The sequence below is a fragment of the Monocercomonoides exilis genome (assembly GCF_001643675.1).
Source record: "Monocercomonoides exilis strain PA203 chromosome Unknown scaffold24-1337568, whole genome shotgun sequence".
In the NCBI taxonomy this organism is placed as follows: Eukaryota; Preaxostyla; order Oxymonadida; family Polymastigidae; genus Monocercomonoides; species Monocercomonoides exilis.
The window spans coordinates 10,486-33,003 of record NW_027150569.1 but is presented as its reverse complement, the minus strand read 5'-3'; the positions used below and the strand labels follow the sequence as shown (position 1 = coordinate 33,003).

General features: G+C 35.7%; 7 protein-coding genes across 7 annotated transcripts; 4 read left to right on the top strand and 3 right to left on the bottom strand.

Annotated features, from left to right (window-relative positions):
* Positions 1 to 321: 321 nt before the first annotated feature.
* MONOS_15428 (uncharacterized protein) lies at positions 322 to 1,779 on the bottom strand (the record flags this gene model as incomplete). Its single annotated transcript, XM_067868303.1, has 4 exons — positions 322 to 659; positions 882 to 1,089; positions 1,150 to 1,646; positions 1,710 to 1,779. The coding sequence occupies 4 exons, from the start codon at positions 1,777 to 1,779 to the stop codon at positions 322 to 324; spliced, it is 1,113 nt and encodes a 370-aa protein (XP_067726757.1).
* Positions 1,780 to 6,965: 5,186 nt separating this feature from the next.
* On the top strand, positions 6,966 to 7,781 carry MONOS_14386 (uncharacterized protein; the record flags this gene model as incomplete). The annotated part of the gene is made up of 1 exon (XM_067867184.1): positions 6,966 to 7,781. The coding sequence occupies one exon, from the start codon at positions 6,966 to 6,968 to the stop codon at positions 7,779 to 7,781; it is 816 nt and encodes a 271-aa protein (XP_067726756.1).
* A 1,105-nt stretch (positions 7,782 to 8,886) lies between these two features.
* Positions 8,887 to 11,032, top strand: MONOS_14385 (uncharacterized protein; the record flags this gene model as incomplete). The annotated part of the gene is made up of 2 exons (XM_067867183.1): positions 8,887 to 9,565; positions 9,642 to 11,032. 2 exons carry the CDS (start codon positions 8,887 to 8,889, stop codon positions 11,030 to 11,032), a joined length of 2,070 nt encoding a protein of 689 aa, XP_067726755.1.
* A 146-nt stretch (positions 11,033 to 11,178) lies between these two features.
* On the top strand, positions 11,179 to 12,174 carry MONOS_14384 (uncharacterized protein; the record flags this gene model as incomplete). Its single annotated transcript, XM_067867182.1, has 2 exons — positions 11,179 to 11,235; positions 11,608 to 12,174. 2 exons carry the CDS (start codon positions 11,179 to 11,181, stop codon positions 12,172 to 12,174), a joined length of 624 nt encoding a protein of 207 aa, XP_067726754.1.
* Positions 12,175 to 14,251: 2,077 nt separating this feature from the next.
* On the bottom strand, positions 14,252 to 15,217 carry MONOS_17608 (uncharacterized protein; the record flags this gene model as incomplete). Its single annotated transcript, XM_067870543.1, has 1 exon — positions 14,252 to 15,217. One exon carries the CDS (start codon positions 15,215 to 15,217, stop codon positions 14,252 to 14,254), a length of 966 nt encoding a protein of 321 aa, XP_067726753.1.
* A 57-nt stretch (positions 15,218 to 15,274) lies between these two features.
* Positions 15,275 to 17,097, bottom strand: MONOS_17607 (uncharacterized protein; the record flags this gene model as incomplete). Its single annotated transcript, XM_067870542.1, has 2 exons — positions 15,275 to 16,532; positions 16,607 to 17,097. The coding sequence occupies 2 exons, from the start codon at positions 17,095 to 17,097 to the stop codon at positions 15,275 to 15,277; spliced, it is 1,749 nt and encodes a 582-aa protein (XP_067726752.1).
* Positions 17,098 to 19,500: 2,403 nt separating this feature from the next.
* On the top strand, positions 19,501 to 21,777 carry MONOS_7977 (uncharacterized protein; the record flags this gene model as incomplete). The annotated part of the gene is made up of 1 exon (XM_067878345.1): positions 19,501 to 21,777. The coding sequence occupies one exon, from the start codon at positions 19,501 to 19,503 to the stop codon at positions 21,775 to 21,777; it is 2,277 nt and encodes a 758-aa protein (XP_067726751.1).
* Between the last annotated feature and the right edge of the window lie 741 nt (positions 21,778 to 22,518).

Genomic DNA, 22,518 nt, shown 5'->3' with positions numbered 1-22,518 from the left:
ATGCGATGAGAAAGAGAAAAATCAGAGTTAACCAGATGCTTCAAGAGGAAATAACTGAACAGTTCATTTTCCATGAAAAAAACGAATCTATTTGAAAAAGATGGAAGACTGATATTCATTCAATAACAATTATTGATAGGGAAAAAAATAATGGATTTTTTGAATATTTGTAATTTGAAAATAGCGATAAAAACATTAATAAAAATTCTTCAATCTTTTTTTTTTTTTTTTTTTTTTTTTTTTTTTTTTTTGCAAAATGATGAAAAAGAAAGAAGAACAACTTTTGAGTCCTAAACAAAAAAATCCAAACATTTCATTTCCTTAAACATTCACAAAATAATCAGAAGCATTCAACGATAATTTACCAGAAAAAAAATATAAATCATTCAGAAAATCAAAAATTTCACAAAAGCTTATGATGGCATCTTCGTATCCTTCTTCTTCCATCTTTTCAGATATCTTCCTTTTTGTTTCCTTTCTTTCCACTTCATCAGCTTCATCATCAGTTTTTTCTAATCTTCTTGAAACATTCAAAAAAAACTTCAAGATTTTGGCTGTAATTTCGTCATCCTTTGCTGATTTATGAATCTCTTCCAAAGCAACATCAATTGCCTTTCCTTTCAACAAGTCTTCAACTTTGACAGCTTTGTTACCTGTGGCTGCATAAAGTGAAAAAATGCATTGATAGTGAATTTCTTTGGAATTATCTCTTGATGCACGAAGCACCCCAACAATGCTGCTGAAAAGCTCAACAAATTCTCCATTCCACAAATAACAGTTCCCAATGAAAAAAGAGAGTGTTTGCATCCATCTTAATATGGTAATCATTTCTTCCTTTTCTTTTCTCTCTCCCCTCTTTTTATTTTTCTTCCAATCCACACTTTTTGACAGCTCTTCCAATTCTCTTGCTGCCTCTCTTGCAAAATGTTGCTCAACCACAATCACTTTTTCCAAGCTATTGTCATCCCAAAGTCTGGAGACTAAAAACCTCCAAGCAGACTGATACGCAAGTCGCGTCAGATTGCCACATTTCTGATGATATTGGATGATTTCTTTGATTTCCTTCAAAAACAGTTTTTCTTCAATTATCTTGTTAAAAAAAAAATAAATAAATAAAAATTCAAAAACATATCAAAAAATAAATCTGACCTTCCACATCGCAATATTGCTCAACGCCAGCAATGCCATTTCCACTTCTTTTTGTGCTTCTTCGCTTTCCTCCTTGTTCATCGCAACTTTAAGAACGCAATGCATACATATCAAAATCACCTCTGAAGAAGCCCACCTGTTCAACAAAAGATAGCATTCGCTAAGATTAGCAAGAAGCTTTTTGTTTTTCCCTTCTTTTTTCTTCTCATTTTTATCAATAATCATCTGTTCGAATCTTTTGCTCAGCGAAGATTCTTCAACGAATGGATTCCAAACATTTTTCAGCACATCGCAATATCCTACATGTTTCAGCAGCAAAATTGTATTTTCCATTGACACTTTCTTTTCTTCAATCATTTTGTTCATTTTGTCGTACAAATCTTTTGTGAAAACTAATTCGAATTCTTCTTCATTCATTTCCTCCACAATTCCGTTCGTTTCTTCAATTATCTTTCTCTGCACATCTTCATTGCAATGCTCCAGTTCATAAAACAATTCTTCAAGAAATTTATTTATGATGGAAAGCGCTGAACACCTAAAAAATAGGAAAATGAACAAACTTGAAAACTTATCTTCAAGAGACGGCTCCTGGATATCATCATTGGATTTGTCTTCATCATACATTTCCATTCTGTTTGTTGTATGAATGATCAATTTTCGCGAAACATCATATTTAAAATAAAATAACAAAAACAACAAACATTGTTGATAATTGTGAAATAATAATATAACTTTCAAACTCAATTCCTTTGACTTGTAATAATCTTTGTTAAAAAAGAGAAATCACTTATAAATCGAAGATATTGGTCGTATAAAGCTAAATAGAAAAGAGTTTTATTTCTTTCTGATCGAGCCAATAATAGTTTATTTCATTGAAATCGATATGGGACGAAATATTTTTTGTTATGAATTTTGTTCCATTCAGAGTTTCCAAACAAATTTCTCTCTTTTTTTAATTTTTCTACACATTTTTGCATGAGAATGTTTGACTTGTTTTGATGTGAAAGTGGAAAAAGTTTGGAACAAATCGTTATTTTTTTCATAATTGCTTAAATATGTGTGACTATTTTTGAAATCATATTTCTTCATTCAAAAAATTCGGTGCAAATTTATTTCTTGAATATCAATGAAAAATAATTTGAAAAGTGAAAAGGCTTATTGAACACATTTTTATCTTCAATTCGGAAAAAACATTTGTTTCAAAATACAATTATCATGCTTTTTCTCTTTTGAAAATAAACTTTCTTTCAAAAAACCAACAATCATTGAAAAGTCAACACCCCGAAAAAAGATATGATCTCAAAAATAATCACCCATATTGCCCCAACCCACCAAAATAAATAAAGAATAAAAAATAAACTTAGCAAAAGCATGAAAAAAAAGTGACGTAACATGAAAAGCTGAACTTATTTTTGAAAAAAAATTTATAAAGAAGAACAGTAAAGATGAAAAGAAATTAAAATTGTTGTATTCTATCGAGTAATAACAGTTTTTTTTTCCTTTTTTCTTCACCTCAGCACATCCAACAAATCTCCATTCCTTTCATCCTTTCAACAGCTTCATCAAACGAAAAACAAAATCGTGGAACATTGGATAAATCCGATAACAACAGAAGACTCCTTCTCATCGCTTTGAATAAAATAGATTTCAGATATCGAACTGATGTTTATGCCTGTGGCAAAACACAGCAAAGCCCATGTGCCACTGTGGAGTATTATTTTGGATGAATTGCTCCATTCAGTAATTCATCCCTCTCTTTTCTCCTCTCCATTTTCACTCCAACAAAGACACTCACCTTCAGCACGGCTGATACAAAATTCACTGTATGCGATATTATTTTTCCAATTCTCATTTCACATTGGTGCTTTACTCGTACCCACAAATTAAGTTTAAAGTTCATATTTAATTATATGGGTAATTATTTTTGAAAAGTCGCAAATGCTTAATTTTCAAATAAATCAAAAATTTCATATCTTGATCAAATTTCGGTTCCTGCTCATGTTACTTCACAGAAATGTGTTAAATAGCATTGTCAAATTATATCCTCCACTTTGGTGAAGTAACATGAGCGTGAACCAAAATTTGATCAAGATATGAAATTTTTGATTTATTTGAAAATTAAGCATTTGTGACTTTTCAAAAAGAATCACCCATATGTTTGATAAAGTTGATTTTTCTGTGTTTGTTTTTTCTGCAGAATTATAAACTTATGTATTCAATAAAACTGGGATTCTTTTCTTTTTTATTGGAGAATAGCTTCCAAAAAGTTCTTCACGCCAATTTTGAGAAGAAGAAGGAAGATGTTCTTTCAATGGAGAGGCTTCAACAGGTGCTCCAGATGCACGAGGGAGAACGGAAGCTGCAGCAACAGGCCAGACTCCTGTCTTAATGAACGCTGCCTTTACTGTTGATGGAATACAAACTGCGGCCAAGGCTTCGGGGAGAATATCTGCAAGTTGGGCTCTAAAAGAAGAGAGGGAGAATGAAGAAGGAACAACAAATTTGTGACTCAAAGTGGATTAAAGTCGATAAAAAACACATGAATCACACGGCTGAAGCAAATGTGTCATATTTGGTGGAAATTTTTTTTCAGAATGATGTAATTTTTTTTAGCAGCTTCAATTACAGTTTCGTCATTGTGAGTTGATTGATTATCCATTAATAAAAGCGCACGATGAGAACTTGAAGGTTTCACTTTCTCTACGATTAATGGAATCCAGTAATTAATCATGATGTGTCTGAAGATTTCCTTCGAAATCCACCCCGAAGAAGAGTTGATATATCTGATATCAAATGATGAAAGAGAACGAAACTCTTTCGGGAGAGTTTTCTTTGGGAAAAGAAGAAAACGAGGCAACGATGATCCGTCAGCGCAGACACAGAGGCATATAGTTGCATTTGGGACTTTCGGAGCGACGGGAACTTGTGGAGGAGTTTGACATTTAAGGCAAACAACCAGTTTGTTCAATGATTCCCCACATGAGATTGACGATTCATCAAAATTGAATATGTCGGATGATGTGATGTTATAGTCTGTAATAAAAGCTGACAGTTCTGAAAACCATCTGCTAATACTTTCTGGTGACTGTGCTTTGATTTTTGCAACTTCTATTGGCATTGCAATAGCGGCTTTTAATATTTCGCTTCGTTGAATTAATTTGGATACATTTTTTTGTTGATCGTTTTCAATTCATTCTTTGATTTTGGATCATTTTCAATCAGATCGACACACTAAAACATTCAAAAAAGTTAAAAAACTGTGATAACAAAAATTAAAAACTATGTTTTGTACATCACGAATTCGAATAATTGTTTGATTTGATAAAAGGACTAGCACTAGGTTCTCTATTTCTTCCAATTGATCGTTCGTTATTGCCTGAGGGTGCTCATTCCTTCCAGCCTCTCTGCCAGCTCTTTCCGCTCTTATCCCTCTTTTCCATGCATCTTTTGACACAACTTTTGCTTTTATGGCAGTTGAATATTTAACTTTAAAACTTTTTCGAATCTCGAAAAGCTTTTTCGAGGGGGATTTGAATTAGCGATATTCCTAAGTTGCAAGAACTCTGTGCAACTGAGTTGATGATAATTCAAGTTTTTCAGTCATCTTTATTGGGTGTGATCAAGCATATCAAAATTTCTTTTGTTGTTATTTTGAATCAAAGATGACGTTAACAAATTTCGTTATCTGATATACAAATAAAATAATATTGAACTGTTTTATTATTTTCACTTGCTTTGAAAAAGTTGCGATTAATATTGCCTTCGGATTAAAGAAGAAACTGGCTTAATTTTGAAAGAACAAAAATAAACGGAGACTGAGCAAAAGCTGAACTTGGATTATTGACATCATTACTAGCTGTTTTAATGATGTGTGCAAAAACCCGAACATTTGCAAAAACCCGCACTCTTAGGATTTTTGGAAACATAATATAATTTTGGTGTTAAGAAAAAGTTTTTTTAAATAAACACTTCAAAACATAAATGAATTTTTAATTTGAATAAAAATACATTTATTATGATGGGAGTTATTCCATATTAAATTTTCAAAAAGCCAAAAATATTGCAGAAATCAGTCAATTGTTGATATTCAAATTATTCAAATGCAAAAAGTGAAGACAGAAAATATTAATAATTCCAGAAAAGAATATTTTCGAAGAAACAGAGCAAATCGAATGGAATCTCGCGGTGAGATATCTGGTTTTAATGAAAGGCCACGATATTTAACGAAGGAAGAAGAAGAGAAGCTTGTTCAAATTATTTTAAATTGGCACAACATTTTGAAGCAGCCATCAATTAATGACATTCCTTTTTAAGTATGATTTTTTTTTTTTGAAATTTGAAACTTATTTTCCAATCAAGGCAAGACAAATTCGAATCGAAAGATCTCCGGCCTCGACTGAATATATCGAAACACTAAGTCTGAGATGGGTCTACGATTTTTTATCAAGGTAAAAACAATTGCGCATGATTAATCCAGTTCGACTTGATCATGCACGCTTGAGAGCATCGTTAAAAGCATATATACAGTCTTTTCTTTCTCATTTGCGAACTTTGATACTGAAGAAAAAATATCATCCTTCGTTAATATTACAATTGGACGAAACAAGTTGTCAGTCCAACGGTCGTCATCATAATAAAAGAATTGCACAAGAGAAATGCAAATACTTGCCATGTTTGGAAACTCCTCCTCTTCGTCATTTAACTCTTTTATTTATTGTGAGAGCTGATGGATATCATCTCCCCACTCATCTTCTTTTAAGTTTTAAATATGAAAAAGAAAAAAACGAACAATGGAATGACGAATCGTTCGTATTGCATTCAACTCAAAAAGGATGGACGACAAAAGAGCTATTTGAAAAAATAATGTTAGAACATGTTCTTCCTTTCATTCAAAAGCGAAGAACAGTTGTTGAAAGAATTCAACAATATCAATATGAAATATTCCAAAAAAATCTTGTGAATTGAAAACGAAAGAAAGAAGGTTAGAAAAATGCGATCAGAAAATGAAAAAGAATGAAACAAGTGAAAAAACAACTCAACAAATTTTTCAAGATGAGGACGATCATGAATCAATAGTTTTGCATTCATCAGCTGGATCAGAAGAATTTCCAATGGATAACTCAGATTCACCGACAAAATCCCAGCGATCCAAAGATCAGTGCGATAATGAAAATAGTCACAAGGAATCCATTTGTATTGACAAACTTGAACTTTCAGATACAATGTCTTCAGAAGGAGATCGAATTCAAGCGTTGCAGCAACTGCACCAATCCGCATCTGTACGTTCAAAAGAATCTTCAGAGTGTGAAAATTCTTTTCGAAACAAAAAGAGTTTTCAAATACAATCAAATGGATTTCCTAAAGTTGACGTTGATGAAATTACTAACTTTCGTGATGAAACTAATTTAAGTTCTTCTGATGAAAGAATGTTTCTAATTGAAGAAGATGATAATAGAGATTGGTGGATAAAGAATGACACTCAGATGCAAAAAGCAAACTTTACGAAAAAAGAAACAACTCAATAAGAAAAAACATCTGAAGAAAAAACAAGCCATTCATTTCCTTCTGCTTTAATTATTCTTGACAGCCATTCTTAAAGACAAAATATCCAGCTGTGGCAAAAGTTTTCTGAAGAAAACGTGGATGTCGTTGTGCAACCAGCACACACATCCCATATCCTTCAGCCAATTGATCTCGGACCTAATTAAGCACTTTAAAAACAATTGAAAAATGCTCGAAACGAACAAAATGCGAGCAAAATGAAACCAGAATTTTTTCCTTTTGTCAAAGCTATCGCAAATTGCTCTTATTATGCAATGGCACCAAGAGTAATATGGCATGGGTTTTACGAAGCTGGAATAACGTCTTCTCGAATATCTCACGTTCTGAGGAGCACTTTGGATTCCTTGCCTTTCGGTGTAAAACCTGCGGGACAGACATACCGATGGTCCATCTCTGGTAAACTAATCACATCAAACGCAGTTCCAAAGGAATGGCAAGCATTTGAAGAGAAAAAGTCTATTTATTATGATGAAAGAGTTGAGAATATTCATAATACAAATATGAAGCAAAAAACGATAAAAAATAAAAAGGAAAGACCTTCATCTTCAAAAATAACTTTTTCTGATTCCAAGCTTTCAAACCTTACTACTAATGAGAATACTGGTGACAATACTGACACTTACGATATCTCATGTTCAACAGATTTCGAATCAGATCCAACTGATTCACAAGAAGGGGAAGAAAATATTTTGGTCGTTCGTGTTTTCGGAAGAAAAAACAAACAGAAAAGACTGATTCTGTGCCCGTCAGATCATTTGGATGAACCTGATGGTCGAAAACAAGTGACTGATTTATCGAGTTCTTCTAATTATTCTGAAGATGAATCTTCAGAGACTGATTATCATTCCGACAGATTAAATAAATCGAAAGAAAAGAGAAAAAGAGATCTTGACAGCAGTGAATACATAGAAGATGATCTTTCATCAAGCAACGAAGAAGAAGATTCGGATGAAAAAAAATTGTCCAAAAAATATTCCATGAGATCGGAAAAATGTTTGCCCAAAAGATTATCTGAGCATTATGTTCTTTTCACGGATTCTGATGAAAGTGAGAACAATCCAAAGAAATGATTTGTGAGAAATAAACAATCGAAAAAAGTTGAAAAACATATCAAACCTTTTTAATCTATTCATATCAAATATTAATTATTCAAGAAATTACTATTCAATTTGATTGTCAAGCATTTTGTTAATGGCGTTTTTTCCAACAACAATTTTTCACAATTCTTGATAAAGAATCGGGATGACTCTATTTTTATTAAAAAACAAGCATAAGCATTTTTAATGAAAAGAAACAATAATTTTCAGAAAAAAGAAAAAAAAAAACATTTTTGAAAAAAGATGGGACAAAATATTTTTCTTCAGGCATTTTCATTGAAAATTTTTGCATCTCAGTTGAACATTTTGTGATCAAAAAATTTGAAACAGATGGGTTTATTTTTTGAAAAACATGTAAGGTTACAAAACATTTTGTTATTTCATCAATGAAACATGACACAGGATATGAAAATGAAATTAATTTCAAAATCTGATAAAGTTTAAAAATGTTATAAGGGAAACAGTTATTTCAAACTCTGTGCATAAAAAGCTTGAAAGTCCATATTTTCCCCCAGATAAACAAAAGAAAAAAACAATTTATTTCATTTTCAAATTTAAAAATGAATCGCATAATAGAAAAGGCACCAAAGTTCCAGACAAAGAAATTAAGTGATCAACAAACCTGCGAAAATAAAAATAAACTTTTCTCATTTTAAAACTTGTGGGAATAAATATACTATCAATGGTTGTGCTATTGTCTATGAAAAGAACAAAATATTGGTTTATTGATATCAAAATAAAAATAAAACACAAAGAACAAACCACATAAAGGTAATTCTTTAAAGAATGCGAACTTGTGAACAGTTATTAACAATACTTTCCGACGAAAAAAAGTTAGAAACTGCGTTTCCTGAATTCATAAAAAGTCTTTCATGGAAATTGGAACACATTGCGTTTTCAAATCATTTGAAATCGAAAATTTTAATTGAAATTGAACAAAATGAAGAATTGAACATCCTCCGTGAAAATCTTTCAAATAAAAGTGCATAAGCACCTTTATTTTCAAGAAAAATATCCATTCAATTCCTTCTCTTTTATTTGAGTTCACGATCAATGGGTCATCGCTACGATCGGATCAATGTTGCAATCTTCGCAGTTCGCGACATTTCCTGGACTTACGCCTTCGACCGAAGCAGCCGGACTGCCAGGTGGGGCGCAAAGCCAGATGAACATCCAATCGCAGCCGCAGCTCCTTTCTCCGCCTTTTATCAACCAGCCAACAGGATCTTCAACACAGCCGTCAGATAGAGAAAAGAGCAAACGAGAAGAAGAAGAAGGCATGTACGAAGCTGCAGCATCTGTTTTTGAAGAAGTATTTGCACAGGATCCCGTTAAATCTTTGCTCGACATTCAGATTCATACTTTTTCAGTGGAAAGAATTCAACAGGAATATTCATTACACGATTTAAGCCCCTTATTGCCTCCAATGCCTCCGCCAGCTGCAAAATCCAAGAACTGGTTCAACGATGATCTAGACAACGCAGGATATAAACAGGAGATGTGCCTATGTCAAACTTTCAAATCCGTTTTGTTTTGCTTAGCCGAAATGGATTCCAACAAGGAGAGCGCACGACAGAGAGCTTCAGATGCGCTTGTCCTCACGGCAAAAGCGTTCCAGGAGGCCAGAAATACCAGAATTCAAGGGCGGTTCGTGTTTAAAGCTGCGGAAAAAATGAGAGCGGAAGCGGCGGCTGGGCTGTTGACATCGAGACAGGAACAGATCCTGAAAGAATCGGAGCTAGAAACGGATATGGCTAGTGCGCGAAGGAAATACAGAGGTTTTGAAACAATGATTGAGGCAACGAGGGAAAAAATGGATTTCCGTTCAGCCAGCCCAGTTCAGGCGCAGTCAAAAGGAGGAGCAGGTCAGAAGTTTTTTCTTCACAGACCCCGCTCTTTCTCAGGAAGGAGAAGCTATGGAAGCCGAACGAGAGCAGCAGGATGGTCCAGTCGGAGTCGGGGTCTTCAAAGGAATTAACGAAAGAAACAGTGAAAGAGTCGCAGCCAGATCAGAACATTGGAGGAAGGACGGTGCTGTTCTTAAGGGCATGGGAAGAGATTGGAGGAGGAGATTTGATCCGAAATGGGATCCAAGCGATGTGGAAGAGCAGAAGAGAAAGAGAGAAACTTTCAAAGATGTCGTACAGAGATGGAGCCGAGCGAACAAGCGGGGAGCACAGAAGAGCCTTCAAGGATTTGTTAGAGGAACAGACGAGGACCGGAATAGTGGAGGAGATAAATCAGGAAGATGTCAAACACAGGAACAACGAATTCCTGATCAAGAAAAAGAACGGAACATGGAGGCAGATCTTAGTCTGTCGTCGTTTGAATGCAGCGGTCCTCAGAACGCATTTCAAATGCGACAACGAGAGAACAGTGGAGAGAATATTGCTGAAAGAAGATTGGGCAGTGACGATAGACCTTCATCAGGCATATTATCTTCTCCCAGTTTCAGAGAATCTCAAACCATATCTCGCTTTCAGACTTCTCGGAAAAGATTACGTATTCAAAGGAATGCCTTTCGGATTCGTAGATGCACCCAGAATATTCACACATGTGATGAGGAAAGTGACGAAGGAAATAAGAAGAAGATGGCAGGTGCGGGTTGTTGCGTATTTGGACGACCTGCTAATATTACATCAAGATCAAATGCATTTAAGAAGAATAACGGAAGAGATTGTGCAGTTTTTGGAGTCGCTTGGGCTGCTAGTAAACAAGGAAAAAAGCCACCTATCTGCCAGCAGAGAGTTTGTTTACCTCGGATACAGATGGAACTCGGAAATAATGGAGGTTCAGTTGAAGGAAGACAGAAGACTTTCATTGATGAAGGAAGTGGACAAATGGAAAGTGAAAGCAGTGAAAGCCAAGAAGGTGAGAACAAGAGATTTCGCCTCGTTCATTGGAAAACTCAGCGCAATCCGTTTCGTTCAGCAAGACACTTCCCTACGGCTGCATTCCATGTATCGTCTCTTACAAAAAGGATTGGAGTTGCAAGGATGGAGCGGACAGATGAGAATCAACGCATCCATTATCCAACAGATTTTGCAATGGAGGAAGATATTGAAATCACGCCCTCAACGCAAGCTAATTCCAGTGTTTGTCCCACAGGCAGTGATGACAACAGATGCATCGGAGGCGGCATGACTGAGAAGAACGGTGGAAACGCGCTATGGAGCAAAAAGCTTTCTCAACTAATCTTGCAGAAGAGTACCGCAGGGGAATAGCGGAGACAACATGGAAAGGATCCCTCTTCGGTCTTGCACATTATGGAAAGAAATAAAACAAATGTTGCCACAAAGAAATACCAGACAATATATTCGATTGTGCATAAAATTGCGCTAATGTATTTTTTTCCCTTAGAAATGGCGGAATGTCGCTCACGTGCCTGCAAATAACAAGAGCTGCAGTTTCTTTTTATTCCAGTCTCGTTTGCAGTACGTGCTTAGGTGATATACCACTCATTAAGATGCTATTCAGAGCGTTCAGAAGAACAAACAGATCAAAGAGAAAAGAAAACAGAGAAATTTGGAACCCACAGACGTTGTTGAAATATTTCGCAGATCAGGGACCGAATGAGACATTGAGCTTTAAGCAACTGACAATAAAGGTGATTGTGTTAACAATGTTATTTTCAGCCTGCAGATTTACAGAGCTTGAGAGAATAGAAATGAGAAATTCGAGGTTTAAAGAAGAAGGAATATATCTTGACACGAGACTGAAGACTTAGGAGACACGCACAGAGATTGCCGTTCTGTATTTATCAGACTTGCCACTTATTTGTCCTGCTTTCGCGATTAAGACCTTGTGGGAGAGAGTAAAACAAGCAAACCCAAACACAAACAGTCTGCTTCTTAATACAAACACTTTTGCCCCATTGACAGCAGGAGGGATTCGCAAGCTTGCCAAGGAAGCACTGACCAACGCCGGGATACCAGACACATTTACCACATATTCAATCAAGGCAGCCTCAATTTCGGCTTTGACAATGGCAGGTATTCCTCCAGTGCAGATTGCAAAGTTTGCTCGTCTTTCTACACAAACAAACACATTGGTTAAACATTACTTCAGGGCGGATTTGGCTTCAGCAATGGGCAAGGTGATTGCTTCATCACCAGAAATATCGACAAAGCAGGCACAGCGCGCTGAAAAAGACGAACAGAAAGGAAGGAAAGAAAGCCAGAACAATGATGAAAAGAAGGTTGCAATTGTGAAGAAGCAGAACAATATGAGTAAAAGAAACGAAAAAATCCAAGCTTTCGACGACTCCCAAACAATAATGCCTTCGAAGATTGAAGAACCAAAGGAAGATGAAAAAGAGGATACAGAATATGACAAAAGGTTTATTATCAGAACAAGAGCTCAATAAAAGAAAGAAGAAATTCAGAAGGAATGGAAAGTGTCAAAAGCTGTAGTCATGATGGTATCAGAAATTCCCAACTAACATTTGATCTCAAATAAAAGAGAAGGAATTGAATGGATGTTTTTCTTGAAAATAAAGGTGCTTATGCACTTTTATTAGAAAAGAAAAACGATATTCAATTCCTTCTCTTTTTCCCACCACCGTTTTCACTCCCAACCCCTTTTTTATATAAGTTATTAACATTGTCTTGTGTTCCACAATTCCTTTTCTTAGCGTTAATTTGTTTTTAAAAACGCAAAGTTTTGATTTTTCAAACAAATGCATAAACCCTCACATCACTACCACATTGATCCTGGGCGATGACCCATTGATCGTGATCTCAAATAAAAGAGAAGGAATTGAATATCGTTTTTCTTTTCTAATAATATATCTAGTGGACAAACCACTTAATAATTATTGAATTGTATAACTATTTCTTCAAAGTTGAATAATTTATGAAACATTGTTGGATTGAAAAAACTTTATAATGTGTTTGGAACCAATTATTTTGATAGAAAACAATGTGATGATCGTTATTATGATAAATCTGCAAATTCGTTTCCATTTAAAGAAATAATGCAATAATGGTGTTCTTTTGAATCTCATTTATTTCATCTACTGACTTTTTTCATTTTTTTTTTCATTTTAATAAGAAAATCAGATAAATGTTAATATTTTCCGATTTTTTCATGTTAAAGAAGTTATTTTCAATGTTTTGCTGTAAGAATGTGTTTATGTTTTTGGTAAATTCTTTGTCACTTTATTATTTGAGAAAAGATTTCAATTTTTATGATTTTTTCACTTCGCATTACAAAAAGATGTCAAAGACAAAAATTCTTTAAAAGTTGAGTGATATTTGTTGCAAACAAAAAAGAATGAAATCATTGAAAGATAACATCAAAATAAAAATGAGAAGAATCAAAAATTTTCTTCAACTGAAAATTGTACCAAAATAGTTAATTTTCAAGAATAAAAATGAATTTTTGAAATCGACATTGAGTTTTAACAAAAATAAACATCATTTGATCAATTTTCATCATCTTTTAAATTATTCAAGATGATATGTGAGGGTTTTTGCAACTGTTCGGGTTTTCCACCATACTATAAAATAGTTTTCAATATTTAAGCGTCGAATTGTGTTTTGAAAGCTCATTCAAATATGAATAGGGTGCGGGTTTGGAACCAGGGGGCGGGTTAAGCACCCATGGCTAAGTTCTTTTAATTCTGATAGCTTTTCATTTCACTTTATATTCATGAATATTAATCTTCTTTTCAACAGGAGTACATATCGTCATTTATTTTTCCAGAAGTCTAACATCGGATCACGTAAAACATATTCCTTCTTCATTTCTTCCAATTTCTCCTTTTCATCAAATGCAAATTCTGCTGTTGCTTTATGGAATCATCTATTTCTTCTCTTCAAAATGCATTTCTTCAAGAATAACAACAATCTCTTCAAAACATTCAATTTCTTTTGTTTCACTGATTCCAGCTTGCCTGTTGGCTGTAGAAGCTCTTATCTCATTGAATTGTCCTTCAAATATCGATTTTCCAATAAATCGCTTTCCCTCTTTGTTTCATCTTCGATGACTCATTAAAAGTCTGTCTCATTGTGAAATCTCTCGAAAACTATCCCTGCAACTGTTTGTTCAAAAAAAAATTTCCCGCCTTGTTCTTTCTGTTTCCTGAAATTCTTTCAATCTCAAAATGAAAAAGTCAGAATCGATTTTCTTGTTGATTTCGTGCCTTCAAATCAGCTTTTCTTGGTTTGATATAGTTCTCTCATTTTCATATAACTTCAGCTGGTATTCTATGTTAGAAGAAATGATTATCTGTGCTTCCGAAAAGAAAATGAAAGATGTGGCCTGACTCCGAATTCGAGGGGAGTTGAATGAAAAAGAAGTAGACGAAGAAAGAGCAGGCAGTGAAAGTGGAGAAAGTGAGCCAGGATCAGCAGGATTAGAAGTAGATGAATGAACAGCTTGAGATAAAAGGAAGGGAGATGAAGAGATTCTGAGCAAAGGAGAAGATTGTTGTTGGATGCTCATAAATAAGGACGAATTGACAAGCGAAGAGGCGCAATGAGAAAGAGGATGAAGAACATTTTTTGTATTTGAGAAAAATAAGCAGCTGAAACAAAAGGCGCAACCAAATTGAGTGCAGGGTATTTCTGTATCAGATCCATCTCCATTGAATTCTGCGATGTGAAGAAAGATGCCAACTTTGAGAACGAAAGCGAAGAAAACAGCTTCGACAGAGCATCTCTTCTTCCAGGAACACTGCTCTGATTGAATGTTCTAATCCATTTCTCCTTCTGAAACAGCAGAGGTGATCCTTTCCCTGCTCCTTTCCTTCCCTTTCTGTGTGTCACTTCTGCTTCCTCTTTGTACGGCCACCAGCCCCTCCACTTCATCCCTCTTCCTCTTTGCAGCTCCACCCGGCTCTGCCTCAGTACGCTCTTCAGCGCACTTATCAGATCGAGTCTCACTTTCGTCTGCCTCGTGAATACTGCTGCATACACAGGCACTTTCCTCATCTTCCACACAAATTGCACGTTTTCCTCACTTTTGATTCGAACATAACGGAAAGACACATCCAGTTCATCACTCAAATCTTCCAGGTCAGAATTAGCGAGGTCATTCAGCATGCAGTCCAATTTCCGCACTCGTGTAAAAATTTGCGTTTGGATTTCTTTCACCTCTTGCTGCGCCTCGTTGGCCATTTTGTTCTCCTTCTGGTTTGCCGGAGTGCCTGTCTCAAGGTGTGGCTGTAGTATTCCTTGGATGCTGCTAAACAGATTCTTATCTTTTTCCTCTATCTTCTTCGCCATTTTCTCCATTTTCCTGCGCTCTCGCTCTTCTTTCTTCTCCTTTTTCTTCTTCTGTATTTCTTGCTTTTTCATCAACAGAAGCAGTTTTTCTCTCTGATCATCAGACTCCAATGAATTAAATGTGATCTTCGCCTCTACATCGTCAACTTTCCCTTTCTCGTTCTGAAACTCATCTTGCATCGCCCTTGTCACTTCTCTTTAGAAATTCTTCATCCACATCACACCCAACGCAACCCCTTATCCTCCACATCCAACAGCAGGTGACAGAGATATCGTTAATGCACCTTTCACTCCAATCCCTATACACATATCTTTGGTGTTCACAATCAACTCCCTCCTTCCAACACCTCTCCATCCGCCGTCCATTCGCTTCCCTCTCGTGAGGTGTATCGTTTCAAAGGCGCCTCTTCCTGAAGTATATTGCTTAGGCTGTGGAGAAGGCGATGGCGTTGGAGAGGTATTTGCTGTTGTGTTCTGTTGTTGTGGTTGTTGCTGCTGTTTTTGCTGAGCTTGCGATGAAAGAGGCTCTGGCTTTGGCTCATCAAAATGCATTTCGTCTTTTTTGTTGTTTTGAAAAGATTCTTTTGTTTTTGAATTCTTTTCTGTTTTTTTATTGTCTTTCTTAGGAAGATCTTCAACACTTTCTTGAGCTTCGTTATTTTCTATTCCTTTCTTTTTCATGGAAATGCTTTGTTTTATTTCAGTATCATTCTCATCATCGTAGTATGCTCCTTCTTTTTCACTGACATCGCTTTCTAAGCTGTCAGTTGATTCGTCATCTGATAGAATTCCCCCAACATTCACCACATTCTCATAGCTCATCAGCTTCAGAATACTCTCATCGTCTGCATTGTCCTCTTCATGCAGCCATCCATCCCCTGAGCTTATGCCCCACCAATCGTCGTCGTCAAACTCTTCTTCTCTTCTTCGGAACGCTGTCAGAATCTCCCGCAGCCTCTTCTCTCGAATGTCGTCTTCTTCGTCTTCGTCTATTCCCGTCAAGTTGCAAACTTTTGCTTTCTTCTTATTCTTCATTTTGTTATTATTATTTTTGGATTTTGATAAATGTTTTATTTTCTTTCCTTTTGAAACAACTGATTTGGGATTGTTCATTGAATCCTCCAAAATCACTTCTTCGTTTTCGTCGTTGTTCGAATCATCATCATCTTCTTCTTCTTCCTCATCTTTCGTGCTATCTTCATCGCCTTCAACTTCTTCCTTGTTTCCATTTCCATTTCTAAAGTTCGTTGCTTCTTTCTCTTCTTTCTCATCTTCTTTGCCATCCCCCTCACTTTTAGTTGCATGCACACTCATTCCAGGTCTTTTAATCGATTCATCAATCGGCGTCGGAGAAAGCAGCAGGTTTGGTCTGACCATTAAAAGCACTTCATTCACAACAGAATCACGCTGAAGCTCAAGCGCCTGGTAATACCTTCGCATCAGCCTCTGTTTCTCTCTCTGTTTGTGTCTCTTCTCTCTTCGCTCTTCTTCATCACTGATGATGGAGCTGTCGGAAAGGCATTCACTTTCTTCATTTTATATAGTTTTCTGCAAATAATCTCTTCAAACTTGTAAAAAACTGTCGTTTTCTCAATTTTAATTTCGTTTTCGTTTTCATCATCATTGTTATTTTCATCATTTGCAGATTTCAATGCCTTCCTCATCTTAATCAGTTTTCTTATTCTTCTCTCCTCTCTTCTCTCGTTCCTTGCTTCTCTCTCTCTTTCCTTCGCTCTCTCTCTTTCTCTCTTCCTCTTCTCCAGATTCTCCGTATACCGCTCCACCATCCGAAACTCTGCAAACAGCGGAAGCGCCTCAAATACATCGGGAGGGAGAATAAAATATTGTCTTTTCCTTCTTCTTCCGAACTGCTGCCTCATCCTCCTCATCTGCTGCTCTTCTCCTGTCAGAAATCTGTTTCTAGAAGAGCGAAGCAACGAGGAGGAGGAAGAGGAAGAGGAAAAAGAACGTGAAGCACCAGAAACAGCAGCCACTTGTGCACAGCGGTTGAGATAGCTTCGGCGGAGGAGAGGGTGCATAGCTCTTATGCGGCGAGCCATGGCAATCTCAAAGCGATGATGTGGTTTGGGGTGGGGAGAGGAGTCAGTTACTGCTGGAGAAGATGAGGAAGATGAAGAGGAGGAAGAGGAAGAGGAAGAAGAAGGAGAGGGAGAAGAAGATGACTGAGGAAGAGAAAGAAAAGATTCATTGGGCAATGAAGAAGGAGATGTTCCTCTTCCTGTGCCGATGCCAGCAATTGAATGAGTCAAAAAGGTTTGTGTTGAATTTTGATTGCTTTTTCACTGTCTTTCTCTTTGAGGCACATAAGATGAATTCTGAAGGGTTGCTTCTTGTGGCGGAAGGATCACAGGAAGCAGCGACGCGGCGCATGTTTTCTTTTGAAGTCTTCAATGATTTTATCTATTTCCTCTTTTTCGGCTCCTTCTTGTGTAGAATTCACTTCTGACTGTTCGGAAGAAGAAGAAGAAGAAGATGATGATGATGAGGAAGAAGAAGAAGAAGAAGAAGAAACATTTCAAGATTCCATTCCATTTCCATTCACAGAATTCTCTTCTTTCGTTTAGCTGCATCTAATCATCTTGCTTAGGGTTAGGGTTAGGGTTAGGGTTAGGGTTAGGGGTAACCAAGGCAGAACACAACTGCAAGGCGATTTTGCACTTTTTTGCAAGTATTTTTAATGAAATTAACATCATATGATATCAAACTAGGTTAGGGTTATAGGTGTGGTTAGATGAGTATTTGCCACAAGAAAATACCGTTTTTTAATAGCTGTACAATTTTTAATAATTCTTGTTAATTAATATTTTCATTTGAATTTTCAAAAAAAACTTCATTTTTTTTCCTTTGAACAATTCATGATCCCAAATATAATTAATTTTCCAAATATGCTCAAAAATGACAAAGTCTTTTTGTGTTTCGTAACTGCAGAATGGAATCCAACAATCCTTTTCGTCATTTGTTTGAATCCAAAAATAATGATCACTTATGTTTGAAATTGTTTTATTTCTTTTTCATTTTGATTTTGTAACAATAAAACGGTATTGATATAATCTCAATCATTTGAAGGCAAACGAGAAATTAACCTCGGCAAATATCTTCATTTCAATACGTTTTAACATTTATCAACACTTTTTATTTTCGTTTCACTGATAATCACTTTCATGAAAAGCAATTTTGTTTATTTGATTTTTCTGATAAACAATGCATATAAACACAAAAAACTGAGAATCTCTTTTGAATATCTATGAATCAATTAGTTTTCTTAACTGAAGAACAAAAGCTAATAGTTTTGAAGAAACAATTGGAATAATATGTGATTCGATCTGCAAATAACACGAAGACTTGTTTCATTTTGATAGAAACGAAATTGAATGCAAAGCTTTATCAGACATAGAAGAAAATTGTTTGTGTATCTATGTTATATGCATCAAATAAACAATATAACTTTTCTGATTATGATAGCACAACAGGGAAAAAATTCAACAGTTTGTTATCATTAACATATGATCTGCATTTTTATTATTCGTTTTATATATTTTAAGAGCTTCTCTGTCAAAGGAAACAAGGCGCGCTTGAAAGAAACAAAGAAACTGATGAACTCGATGGAGCAATATTATCTCCCTCTCAGCCTGGATTCTTCACACCTCCTCCTTCGACCCCGCTTTCTCCTCCACTTTCTCCTCCATTTTCTCCTCCATTTTCTCCTTCTCGCACAACATCAATCAACATTCCTATGAGCCCTTTGAGAGAGTCGGCAACCCAGCAGATCTACAAAGAAGTCATATCAGCTCCAATGCTTTACAGGCCGTGCGACCTCTTTTCGAAGTTTCGAGTGGCAAAGGAAAAAGAAAAAAGAAGCTGAGGAAGAGGAAGAAGTGAAAGAATCTTCAATAACAAGATGGCTTTTGGAATTGACGAATGGAGAAGAAATTCCAAAGCTGGATTTTTATTCTTCAACACTGAAGGAATTACCGGTTCAACAATCATTGGATCATTTGACTTCTTATGCGCACAAATCTCCATATCCTAGACCGCTTCATGTTTCAAAAAAAGAAAACCTTACTGAGAATTGTTTAAGTTACTTGGAATCAACTAATATTGAGGAGGAGCAAATTGAGGAAATCACAACAAACAAAAGAACAAAGTCAAGAAAGCCAAAGATTGGATTAAGATCAAAAACAAAATGGAGGAGAAAATCAACAGCAACAAGTTCTGTTATTTCGGATTGTGAATCAGTCAATTGGCAGGGGTTGAAAAGTGCAAGTGTCTCTGCAAGTTCAGCAAGTTCTTCAAGTTCATCTTCTGAAGAAAGGATTTTTTCTAATGACTTCGATGACTGCACACAATCTTCACATAATTGCATTGATAACTGTGAAAAAAATAATGACAAAGAAACATCTCAAAAAAATTGCTGTTTGGAATCATTTGACAGTTCTGTGACTATGAGGAAAGCAAAATCAATTTGCTTGGAAAAGCTTTCAAGGCTTGATGAATGGAATGCAGATGAAACTGATAGCTTTTCTTTCGAAGAAGAAAATGAACAAACAAACGATGACATTCATCATAGTGACATCGATTCAGAAACCGAAACAACATGTTCTTTCAGTTGCAAAGATCTGGAGAAGGAGCAAAATGATTCAAAAGCAACAGAACGCCAAAAGGAAGAATTGAATGTTTCAAATGTTCAGAAAAAAAGGAAGGTGAAGGCAAAGATGGTGAACGTGTCTTCCAATCAATGCAGGATATTGAAGTTACGTAAAAAATGTGTATTGGATGATGAAGAGCATCATGTTATTGTGGAACAAAAATTAAAGCAGTTGGAGCAAAAAAAAGAATCAATCAAGGATATTGACACATTTGATGAAAACTTTCGGATAGTCAAAAGCTTAAACGATTTATATGGCAAAATGAACACAAAAGATTTATCTCCTCTTCCACAAGCTTCTTCTTATTCAAATTCTGCTCTTTCATCTCCCAGATACGTATATGACTCTCCAACGTTGTTCTCTGATGTGCTGAGAACATTTTCAAAAGAAGAATTGACTCCATACACAGAAGAAGGTCTGCCATTTAAGGAAGAAACAATTAAATCTCATTTGTGGGCTTTTCGTATGTATATAGATTATTGCAAATCCTTCCATAAGCAAGCTTGGCCATTGCAGCCAGATGCAATGTACGGTTTTATAAAATTACTTGGAATTGCCGTGGGATATTCATTTGAAACAGTTTGTGGAAGTATTAAGTATGCCTTGTATGCTATTTCTGAAACACGAACTGGTGAACCTGTTAGCAGTAAAGTCAAACTGAAGGTCTCAAGAGCAGAGAACGAGATACTGATTTACAAGGAGAAAAGAAGAAAGAAAGGACTTCCCACATCTCTTCATGAAAATGATGTTACAAAATGGCAGAAGCATCCTTTAATTGTTTCGGATTTGCAGTGGATATTAGACTGCTATCCAGATTGGGTCATAGAGAAACCACGCGAAGCCTCTCTGTTTTTATTCGCTATGTCTACTGGCGCTCGAGCACAGACTTGCAGTCAAATCAAACTGAAGGATATAATCAGAGTTGTTTCAATGCCTAACACAACTTTCGTAAAGGTTACGTTCAATTTGGAATGCACCAAGACCGCAAGCGGAGACGACCATTGCGTGACGATTGAAGGGAATATTGCGGAAAAAAACAACATGAATGTAATCTGGTGGTTGGAGCAATTCTTAACAGAAGAGTACGGCTTATCATTGACTCGATTCAATAAATGGGATCTGAAGGAATTGGAATATCAAAAACTGTGGAATCTCAGAAAAGGAGCAATGAGGGTACGATTGCAAAAGAGAGCATCAATGGCGGGATATCCAGAAAGGTTATTCGGATTTCATTCCTTCAGGTCCGGTTTTATGTGTTCTGCGCTGATGAAAGGAGGGAAAGATACAAAACAAAGAGAATCAGTGATTGAAGCAACAGCATTAGTGGGCAATTGGATGACAGGTTCACCATCACAATGGGATTACATCAAGGAAGTGGAAAAGTCAACTATCGTGTCCAATAGATTAGTTCTTCCAAAGGAATTGTTAGAATCAGATGAGTATTTCGATGAATCACTCACGCATCCCAAAGTTTACCACAATATTGAAATGAAAGAACCATCTTGGACAGAAAGCTCCATCATTTCTTCGTTCGATTTTTATGTGCTTGAGATAATAAAGGCAGCCTGCAGTGAACAGCACTACCCTTACAGTTGTGTAACAAGATTAAACAGAATGGCAGCGAGAGCGTTTCTTCATGAACGAAATGTTCAATATTCTTCGAAAGAGTCGGTAATGAAACTTTCAAGAGAAGAGATCTTAAAGACTTTGTTGATTGATAAAAATGTGACTTCAGCTGTCAAAATTTATATTGAAGGAATAAAAGATTATCTGAACGGTGATAAAAGGCTTATCTTTAAAAAGCCGAAAAGGAAAGTGCTTTTGAGGGAGAATCGTCCGGTCAATGCCGTAATGGGAACCAAAAGCAGACGCAGATGGACTGTTCAAGAAGACAAAATACTGATGAAAATGTTCCTGCAACATAAACCGTTCCAGGAAATAAGCAAGAAACTGACAGACAGAACGTGGAATTCTTGCAGAGATAGAATCATCAATATAACGAAGAATCAAGCGAATTACAATTTCACAAAAAGATGTCAAAATATGAAGAATATGTCATTGAAAACAAGTTGAAGGAAAAAGAAAAAAAAGCAAACTGTTAGGGATTACAATCATGATCAAATGAAACGTTTGAATAATCTAGCAAATTCACAGTATGATTCTTGATTCTCATTTCATTCGAACTGAAAAAAATCCATAAATTTTCTACGTTGCTCAGTTCACAAACTTCAACAATCAGCTCACGTTTTTGAAAATTTGAATTGTTCTTTTCAAACATGAATTTAATCTGGAAGATTGCAATTAAAAATGTCAGTTTCAAATTTGAAAAACGTTTGATAATGACAATGAAGAGGTTAAAAATGCTTTGTTTGTGAGATAATTAACAAATGATATCATTCAAACCTTTTCTTTGAAACGAATGAAGATTTAAATTCCTTGAAAGCACATTCGAATTATGAAACATTTACAAAACAGAAAAATCTTCAGAGCTGCCCAACTGATTCTTTCAACAGCAAAAAATGCGAATGATAATGTATGATGAAAAGAATAATGGAGGAAAACAAAACTGGGTTGATTGTGAATGACGAAAGAGGTGCAACAGAAAAAATGAAGTGATCAGATGAATGAACATTGCGCTCAGAAAAAAATTCAGATTAAAGAAAACAACACGTGTGCCATATGCCTTCAAGTGAATTTGACAACGATGAACATTGCATGACCGATGATGCATAATGTTTGTTAACATCACCAAAATTTGTATGACTCAGAAATTCAGATTTAATCAAGAACTTTTATAGGAATTTTCTGCAATTG